We start from the raw sequence: 10,197 nt of genomic DNA, 5'->3' as shown, positions 1-10,197 counted from the left end.
CAAAGAGCATGGGTTGGCTTACCTGACTTGGCATGTGCTGCATTCTCATAATTTGCCATATCATTGCAACAACCTCTCTTGGGAACACTGGTCTTTACCTGATCTCTCAGCACAGGTGTCTCTGTGCCCTCGCTGCACCAATGCAGGAGAAGGGTCAGTATTTCCTTCAGTTAAGATTTCAGACTTGTGTTTTATAAACAGAAAAGGAAAAAAAAAGCTGGTTTTCTCTTAACATTTTTACTGAACATACAATCCCAAAAACTCAGCTTATTTCAAGTTACTGCTTAAGAAAAAAAAACAGGTCATTGCAACAGTTAAACCAAGTGGCTCATTCCAGCCTTTATTAGAATAATTACAATGAAAAGAAACATGGCACTTATATTTTCATAGCAGGACAAGCATCATAGGAAGTAATAGGTTACACAGCTATAGTGATACAGTGGGGAAAAAAAAAATAAATAAACCAAAAGCAAAGCTTGCTGCAGACATTACAGCTTCTTCTATGCGGAAACCACAGCTTTCAGGACAGCAGAGTGCAGCAACAGCATCATTCTATGCTCAGAGAACGGGGGGACTGTCACATCAAACGTGGTCCTAATTGTGTCCTAAGCCAGAGTGAAAGCAGAAGGTGGGTTGTTAGTTTGGTTCACAGTCCTACTCAGTTCCCTTCTTCCAGCACAGCAGGCAGTTGATTGCCTCCATTCAGACAATGGCTGCACAGTCACTGAGCCATCTGGGCCTCCATTGCCTGCGCTGTCCATTCTGGGGCTGTCTGACTTATCTTCTCCAGCAGGTTGTTAACCTGGAAACAAAGTGACTGAATCTGCTTGTCCCAAGTTGGCAAAGCTTCACGAGCTGGAAAAAAAACCAAACCAACATAAAAAAACCCATATAAACAAAGTAAGTTTTAGCAATTCCCTTGCCATTTCAATACAACCTTTTCTTCTGCCACCACCCTCACCTACCTCACAGAGGAAGCCTTCCTTGCAGCTACATCATGCTCATTTCTGTATTCAAAAGCTACAATGATTGATGTCTGTTACAAGCCTAACTCCTGCACTGCGAAGTAGAATTGAACAGAGAACTTCCTGGTGAACCTGTTCCCCCAAGTAAACTGATGGAATAAATTCACACTTTCCTATGGGTAAGAGAATGCACAGTAGGGAGGGTGGGTGGATGAAGTATGGTACTCCATTAAGGCAAACTCTGCCACCTCCTGGCCACAGCAAGACTCACTTAAGACAAGATACTAAGAAACTTAATTTCCTTATCCTGCAAGGCAGCAATTCAAAAGGCTCGTACTGAATGGTGCTAAATAAATAAATAAATAAATTACTGTGGTCAAACTTACTCTCAAAATGAACAATTCCGTCAATCTGATCAATGAATCCATTCATGCGACCCTCAGTTATCATTTGAGAAGCTATCTTTTCTGCCTGAAATAATGAAGAAAGAAAGATGTTAGAAACAACTTCTATTCTGAAAGAAGTTAACAATTATTAAGACTGAATAGTCCTTATGGGGTTTTCAACATCTCCACACATTGCGGGGCCGGGGGGGGAACCTACAGACAACAGTAATTATTAAGTGATTAGACATACTATCAGTGGCATCCAACTCCACTATTGTTCATTCCACATCGTGTACTTTTCCTTCGCATAAGATGTGCTAAATATTTAACCTTCCTTATAATACGGAATATTTAATTTTTTTTAATTTTTTTAAAATATTTAATAAATTTACCATTTTCTCATGTCTCTGATGCTTCTTGTTTTTACAAAAGATGTAGAAAACTGATACCTTAGCTGCAGGGATCTCTAGTAAGGCTCCAAGCTCTTCAAAAGTAATGTTGTTGTAAAGTTTGCTCGCAGATAGCAAGTTGTGTTCAATAACAGCTCTGTCGAGGATACTGGAACCTTAGGGGTTAGATGGGAAAAAAATTACTAGAAGATTGAAATACTTGGTTTATTCTGTAGAGCAGATGGAAAAAGCCTTTTTCCCCTAAGGGCTATGTGTGCAGAAGGTCCAGATGCAGGGACAAACAGTACAGGTTATAAATAAACAACAAATTTGTGGACAAGAAGTCCACGGAAAGGACTGCAGCTTATTGTTATCAAGTACCTTTAACCAGTTTCACCTCTGTGATTACACGGTTGTTTATTTGTCCTTAATCAATGAGTATTCTTCATTAGGAATGTTTTCCTAATGAAGAGGTATTTCATGCTTATCTATTTTTCCACTTCAATATTCTTCTAATTTTCTTCTAATTGAGACCAGTGTGTTTAGGATTCCAGTGAAGTTATTACTTCACATTATTTCTCACTCTTCAGAAGTTCCAGGAAGAACAGAGCTAATAAGATGTCAGTGAGATGGAGACAGTGTGAGGTTCAAGTCATCCCCTCGCTATCTGTCATCTTCCTGTCAAGTCAGGAAGCAGTTCAAATAAATGTATCATCTGCACAGACCATTTATGGCCTACATGCATGTCAAGTGTTTCTAGGCATCCTATTTATAACAGTGCCTTAGAACTGGAGAAGCTCAAAAGGACAGAGACTCAAATGAGGCAAGGTTAGAAACACTGCAAGGTTGTCAGTGAAGAGGACAGAGAAACAAGATTTTTACTAATTTTCTTCTAGAAGAGTATTTCAAAACCTTAATAGCCAAGCAGAAAGATGAACTATGGCTAAGAAGCTTTACTATTAAACTATACTCATGAGGGAAACACGCTGGGAAATAATTTTAAAATAATCATACAAGCAATACTAAATTTTTTTCCATCACACTTCTTGACTGCATGGGGCAAATCTAACTGCTGTGGATGAACACCTAGCATTATGAGGCTTTAGAGGAGTATGTACCATCAGCTGTAGTTGCTTTCTGGTGAGGCATTAGCATAGCTGCAAACTCTTGCAGTTGATTTCCACGGATAATTCTGTCGAGATACATTTTCTCCAAGATCCCATAGGCTGCAAGCTGCTGGCATCTCTCATCCTTGAAGAGTGTAGCAAGCATGCGAGAACGCTGTTGTCCTACGAGAGCCAAGAAGAATCCTCGTGAATAATCACCAAAGCACTGAGTTAAAGGTAAACAACAGAAAAGTTGTAGGTAACTAGAGGTAAACAGAAAGTTATCGTCATCTTTTCTCAATACATGCAATTAACCAACAAAGCTCTACCAAAGAAGGAACTCAGTTGTATTCAGTTCCAAAACACTGTTTGCAACTGACTATCTTTTGCATCTTTAGCCAAGATGCCACCTTATCAATGGCAAAGACACAGAAGTAATACAACTCTGAGTTAACAGTATGCCAACAAGTAATTTTGACATTCACAATTTTGGAATCGTCACCAAATCTTAGTAACAAGATCCCCCCGCAAGTAATGCACAATCTTGCTTCAGGGGATAGAAAATACCTATGTTGGGTCTTTTATGCAAAAATGTAACATGTATTTTACCTGCTGATGCCAAAATAGTACAATGCAAAGCATGCTTCAATGCCTCCAGTCGCTCAGTTTCATGGACTATGCTCTTATAGGAGAGCTCGTTGTATCTTTGGGCAGCCTCAATGAACTTTCTTCTGTAATCAAGAACTCGAGCATAGCAAACCTAGAAAGAAAGTACATCTCAGAAAAAGAAAACTAACAGGGGTGGCTGCATAATATAGCTGTGTATAAATTGTCACATTATCAAGTGACAGCTCCCATAAATATTGTTCATTAGAGCAATATTCTAGGGAAATATTCTAGGGAAATCTGTGTCTTCTAACAATTAGACTGGCTTGTAAAGCACTTGCTAAAGTATCATGGAAAGCAACTGAAAGGGCATTTCCCTGCACTCTTCTCATGTTAAACATTGCAAATGTCTAAACGCCAGAAACCAAGTAAACGAAATATTATACAGCTGATCTTGTACTTATGTAAGCTTCCCCTTCACTACTGACACTGACAGATAGCACTGAGGTAGCAATTTATGTTTCAAGTGTTTGGTTTTCCCTTTCAGTGCTGTAACAGCATCTGGTATTTCTTCTTTCCCTTCCTTTGTGCTTTTCTAACGCTTACAGAAAATATTTGCACTTCCAACTGAATGCACGCTTTAAAACATAGCATGGGGCAAGAAAAAAAAGAAACAAGAAAACCAACAAACCAAAACCACCGCTCCCTGAGTTACAACTCATGGCATGTCTGCTTTGTGTTGTAGAATTTTAAACACCACCACATTTGATTGGTACTGCCACACTACAGTTATCACTGCTCATCCCAGTTACTAAAATGGTTGAGAAATTAGTATATGAACTATGCACACAGTAAACCCACAAATAAGCAGAAAGGTCAGCAGTTACTTTACTACTTAAAACTTAAAGCTACATTTATGGATAGGACTTACTACCTTAGAATCATAGAATCATTTGGTTGGAAAAGACCTTTAAGATCATAAAGGCTAACCATACCTGTCCACTACTAAACCATGTCCCTAAGCACCTCGTCCACCCATCTTTTAAATACCTCCAGGGATGGGGACTCAACCTGTTCCAGTGCCTGATAACCCTTTCAGTGAAGAAAGTTTTCCTAATATCTAATCTAAACCTCTCCTGGAGCAACTTGAGGCTGTTTCCTCTCATCCTATTGCTTGTTACTTGGGAGAAGAGACTAACACCCACCTCACCACAACCTCCTTCTATGTAGTTGTAGAGAGCGATAAGGTCTCCCCTCAGCCTCCTCCAGGCTAAACAACCCCAGTTTCCTCAGCTGCTCCTCATAGGACTCGTGCTCCAGACCCATCACTAGCTTCGTTGCTCTTCTTTGGACACTCTCCAGCACCTCAATGTCCTTCTTGTAGTGAGGGGCCCAAAACTACACAGTATTTGAGGTGTGGCCTTACCAGTGCTGAGCACAGGAGGATAATCACTTCCCTACTCCTACTGGTGACACCATTCCTGATATAAACCAGGATGCCATTGGCCTTCTTGGCCACCTGGGCACACTGCTGGCTCACATTCAGTCAGTTGTTGACCAGTACCCCCCAGATCCCTCTCTGCCAGGCAGCTTTGTAGCCACTCTTCCCCAAGCCTGTAGCATTGCATGGGGTTGTTGTGACCCGGCACTTGGCCTTGTTGAACCTCATACAGTTGGCTTCAGACCATCAATCCAGCCTGTCCAGATGCCTCTGTAGAGCCTTCCTAACCTTAAGCTTATCAACACTTCCACCCAGTCTAGTGTCATCTACAAACTTGCTGAGGGTGCGCTCAATCCCCTCATCCAGATCATTGATAAAGATATTAAACAAAACTGGCCCCAAACTGAGCCCTGGGGAACCCCACTTGTGACCAGCCGCCAAATGGATTTATCTCTGTTCACCACAACTCTCTGGGCTCAGCCACCCAGCCAGTTTTTTACCCAGCAAAGAGTATGACTGTCTAAACCATGAACTGCCAGCTTCTCTAGGAGAATGCTGCGGGAGACAATGTCAAAGGCCTTGCTGAAGTCCAGGCAGACAACATCCACAGCCTTTCCCTCATCCACTAGGCAGGTCACTTTGTCATAGAAGGAGATCAGGTTAGTCAAGCAGGATCTGCCTTTTGTAAACCCATGTTGGCTGGGCCTGATCTTCTGGTTGTCCTGACTTATCTCCAAATCATAAGGAATGAGCTGTTTAATTATTGCTAAGATGTGGCTCTCAAGCTCCCAAAACCATTTAGAAGCCTTTCCCTTTGTCTCTTTTCTCATTATAAAAGTTTTAGTGACATGGCATAAAAACATCTCAATGTGGAATCATCTCCCTTTAGAAAGAGAAAGCAATAAAGTAAGTTAGACAACCTTATAATGGATTTGCAGCTGCTCATTAGTTGATTCATTCTGAAGCAGGGAAGCTCGATTAATATAAGCTTCTGCCTGAACTGGGTCATCATCCTCAAGATACAGCCTGGCAATTTTCAGGTAGGTCTCCAGTTTATAATCTACGTTGTATTGTCTGTAGAGAAACAGAAAAGCAAGTGCTTAGAGTTGCCCCACAACTACCCTTGCTTGTTCTAAACATATATTATGATTCTTAAGCACTTGGCTACATTTGCCTTACCCTGCTTTCTTCTTCCCTAACACTAAAATTAGTGCTTTCTGTTCAGGGTAAGAAAATTTGAGATGAATGCCAATATAGAACTGGCTCCTAAAAACACCAGTAGAAATAATGCTGTCCACCAAGACGTAAAATGTACACTCTAGTAATCTGGTTTTAGTGCATTGAAAGTTTGCCATAAGTCATGAGCCACTTGAGTTAAGAAGCTAACTTGCAGTGGAAAAAATAGGTGCTAAATAGGCAAAACCTACAGCAATTCTTCATACAGGCAGTGAGAGAAGATAGAAAAGACAGCCAGAGAAAAGTAACAGCAAGCATTCTAGACTTGAAAAAAACCCCACAAAACCACTAACAAACAAAACCCCACAAAAATACCTCAACTGTATTTGTTAATACCCAATTTCAAACTCTGCCTTCATTTGGAACTGTAAAGGTGAAGATGTGGAAGAACTGCCACTTTTCAAGAACCTTTCAATAACCTTAGAAGCATAGAAGCATTTTTGTAAAATACTATCAAAAAGGCTGTCAATCAACAAGACTAATAAATAATGCAAAACTTCCGGTGCAGTATTTTTACCTACTAAACTGTTTACTGTAATGTACAGTCATCAAGCTATACTTTTGTCATCTGGCAGTAGTTCTGGCCTGAACTACTGAAACTCTGGGAAGAAATGCAACCCCAAAATTCTCACTCACTGGTCTAGTTAAGGACAGAGGGAGCAAGTATATTTAACACAGAACTATGCCTAGCACAGTACTTACTTTTGCCCTGTTTCCAAAGGGATCCCCACCAATACTTGTGCTGCATTTCTCCAGTCTTCTTCTTTCTCATAGATTGATGCAAGATGTTGCCTTATTGAAGCAACCTAAACAATAATGAATCAAGAGCAAACACTATAAAAGTTGAATGGTTCTGTATTACCTTTCACAGTGTTTGTTCTTGTTCATGAATCCCCCCAACTGATACCCCTGCTTCACAAACAGCAACCTGCACGCATGCAACTCTTCCCATGCAAGCAGTCCTCCATGGGACTCATGGATTAAACTTTGATACCAAGCTTTTTAAATATGAGTGCCGATTTGAAGCATTTCCACTTAAGCTTGTGACGAGATAAATGGTGCGTATCTTCAGGGAGCAATAAGTAGTAACCTTTTACAAAGCTTTTAAAAAGATGAAACAAGGCTTTCAGGAACGGGACCACCAATATTCACAAGCCTTTTCTTGCAGTTATACCTCATATCATGAGGTGAACTATGATTAGATCCTAAGGCAGAAAGTTCTACTTTGTAGAGCAGCTGTCAGCAGGTAAAAATCAATGCTTACAATCCATGTTTTATAAGCAGAAGTGTGGTTAAAAAGAGGAAATCATCTGATGTCTTAGATTTAATTTATGCATGACCATTATAACATATAGGCAAGCATGTTCAGTTAAGACTTAAAGCTGCTTAAAAAGACAAAAGATAGAGAAGCAAATACAAATCATTGCAGAAACTGCCTTGCTTTTCTTCTCAAATACTAGATCCTAAAGGCTTTTTATATAAAAACATCTTCTGAATGAAGAACTTTCAGGATGATGGTGAGTACTCATATAACAAAACCAAGAACTGAATTGAAAAAGAACTGTAGCACATTCAGTAGTTAACTAGAATTGGGATTTCAAGAAAACACTTCTCCCTGGTAAAATTATTATGGCTAAAATACACACACAGACATATATATTTCCTATGAAACAAAAGCTATTTGTCAAGATGCTTTGCTCTTTGTATCACCTGCCTGTTCCATTAGTTGGGTAAAATGCAATACAGTGAGTACCAGCCTGTCTCTTGACAGTACCTCCAGTTGCTCAAGTATTGTTTCATTGTAAGAAGCCATTTTCTGGTAGCAGAGGAATTACATGCCCAGCATCCTGATGGAGATTAATTCTGTATTCTTTACATGGTCCTAAATACTTTCTGCATTTAGCTCAGGTTTTGCATGTACAGGAATGCAAAATTGGACTCTAAGTAGAAATATCTGTTTTGAACAACTTTTTTTATAGACTTAAAATAATCAGCAGATAAGGGAAAAAAAACCCCAAAGCGAAGCCCACAAACCAAAAATCCTTATCATTGATCTCTCACCTGCTCTTCAAATGAAATAACTCTAGGCTGTATCTTTTCCAAGGTGAAGTGGTAAATTTCTTTGGCCGTGCTGTCAGGAAGACTTGGAAGATGGGTACAAAAATCAGTCAGAAGCTGACGTGAGATCACTAGACTGACATTCTCGTTCACCACTGGTTCAGAGATGCGTGGAAGAAAAACACAAGATGGATTCAATGCCTGTCAGTGCCTTCATTGTAAGTGATCATCTGCTTTTATATTAAATTTGAATATTTTGAGTTTTTAAAACTGTATCCAAGTGGAGGGTTTTTGGTTTTGATTTGTTTTTTAAAGGAGCAATTTTTTTCTCTCAAACCCAGTTCATTTACACTAGAGGTCACCAGAGTTCTAACCCCTGACAAATAATAATGAATTTGTCCTTTGATTTATAGTTGAGAGAGATGCTTCATTTGGAATCACTATTCTTGGCTGCTGAAACATCTTGGACAAAGGAAACCCTTAGGCTAAATTTTACTAAGTTTATTCCCAGCTTAAAAAAATAACAACAGGTATAATTTATAGAGGTATTCAATAAGCCAAACATCCAATACAACACAAAAAAACCCTAGCCATTTCTTCTTGGCAGTTTTTCAAACTAACTTTGAGACAGGGGAAGAAGGGGATTGTTAGTTTAAATATTGCTTGGCATCCAGTATCGGTTTTAGCATTCAACAGAGATTACTTTGTTTTCACCTTCCGACACTGTCATGCTGACAGGTTGAAAAGTTATAATAACTTACAAAGCTTCCAAGTCCATTCTTCCTTAACTTCTGAACGTGGTGATGATGGTTCCTCTTCCAGTTGTGTTTGAGTTCCAATAGGGCCAAAATATCATGTATTTGTGTAGCCTCACATAGAGCTAACAAATATGCAATCCCACAGACCTCTAGACTTCACTCAGCGTGCAACCAATTACACAGAATCACAGAATGGCAAGGGTTGGAAGGGACCTTGGGAGATCCAACCCTCCTGCTAAAACAGGTTCTCCTAGAGCATGTTACACAGGACTTCATCCAGGCGGGCTTTGAATATCTCCAGAAGAGGAGACTCCACAACCCCCCTGGGCAGCCTGTTCCAGGGCAATTGTACCAGATGCACTTACTTGCTTCTACAAAAGCTTTCAGAGCTTCAAGTTGTTCTACACCCAACAGCTGAATGGCTTTTTCCAGTATTTGACGATATCTGTCCATGGATTAAAAGAAAATAATAAATTAAAAAAATCACTCAGAGCACATTTTTTCACTAACAAGTGCTGTTTATCTGTTTATTTTCTATGTCAGAGTCCTACTTTTGCTTGTATTTTCTATACTTCTGGGGTGGCAATTTTCTGTTTGTGCTCAAATGTGAGGAACACTCACCTGAAATTGGTATCTGGCTCTTTTTAAATCCCAGGACTAGATTCTCAGATAACACAGCTCATCATTTTGTTATGGGTGAATTTTGTTGTGTGCAAGTCATTGTTATGTGCAATTTTGAAAGGTTAAAAAACCACAACCAACCACATGTCCCTAGCATAGTGCACAGAAAAAGTAATGAAAACTGTATCGCTCATGGATTAAGATTAATAAATTACTCTAATGTTCAACATGTCATATTCAATGAGAATGAGAGTTGGGAGCGGGAGGTAAATAGTATGTTATTTGCAAGTTTTTACATGAAACTCCTAAAAGTGAAGCAATTCCTCTAGAAAATAAGCAACTGGACTGGGACTCAAAGAATTTCCATTGACTGATCGACATCTGACTGAACCCTCAGGGGAGAGAAAATCTACGGGACACATTGCACTGGTGAGTAGCTCAAACCCCGCTAGGACACCATCAGCACAGAGCAAGCCGTCGTCAAAAACGAAAAATAACTAAAAAAACCAGAATCATGAGGTGAAATCTTTCTTTCTTCTCTTTATTTAAAGGAGCGCGGCCGTTGGGCGAGATCCGTCTCGCCCGCCCAGGGCCCGGCGGCCTCCCATCCGCCCCCCCACCCGCCGTAACC

General features: G+C 40.0%; 1 protein-coding gene across 1 annotated transcript; it reads right to left on the bottom strand.

Moving 5' to 3' along the window:
* Positions 1-314: 314 nt before the first annotated feature.
* Positions 315-9,415, bottom strand: COPS4 (COP9 signalosome subunit 4). Its single transcript, XM_009647478.2, has 9 exons — positions 9,311-9,415; positions 8,191-8,342; positions 6,832-6,935; positions 5,814-5,967; positions 3,456-3,606; positions 2,859-3,029; positions 1,801-1,916; positions 1,352-1,436; positions 315-855 (listed from the first exon to the last, which is right to left on the bottom strand). Exons 1-9 carry the CDS (start codon positions 9,396-9,398, stop codon positions 722-724), a joined length of 1,155 nt encoding a protein of 384 aa, XP_009645773.1. The 5' UTR covers positions 9,399-9,415; the 3' UTR covers positions 315-721.
* Between the last annotated feature and the right edge of the window lie 782 nt (positions 9,416-10,197).

The sequence above is a fragment of the Egretta garzetta genome, unplaced genomic scaffold (genome assembly GCF_000687185.1).
Source record: "Egretta garzetta isolate BGI_Z169 unplaced genomic scaffold, ASM68718v1 scaffold89, whole genome shotgun sequence".
NCBI lineage: Eukaryota > Metazoa > Chordata > Aves > Pelecaniformes > Ardeidae > Egretta > Egretta garzetta.
The sequence above is the reverse complement of the archived record's forward strand: the minus strand, read 5'-3'. Positions and strand labels throughout refer to the sequence as shown.

What these genes read in the sequence shown, in the direction of transcription:
- COPS4 (XM_009647478.2), bottom strand. Translation starts at nt 9,398, where the DNA reads ATGGACAGATATCGTCAAATACTGGAAAAAGCCATTCAGCTGTTGGGT. An exon ending in AGCTGCAAATCCATTATAAG is followed by an intron (nt 3,607 to 5,813) that starts GTTGTCTAACTT and finishes CTTTCTTTCTAG; the next exon opens with GTTTGCTATGCTCGAGTTCT. An exon ending in TACTATTTTGGCATCAGCAG is followed by an intron (nt 3,030 to 3,455) that starts GTAAAATACATG and finishes TGGCTCTCGTAG; the next exon opens with GACAACAGCGTTCTCGCATG.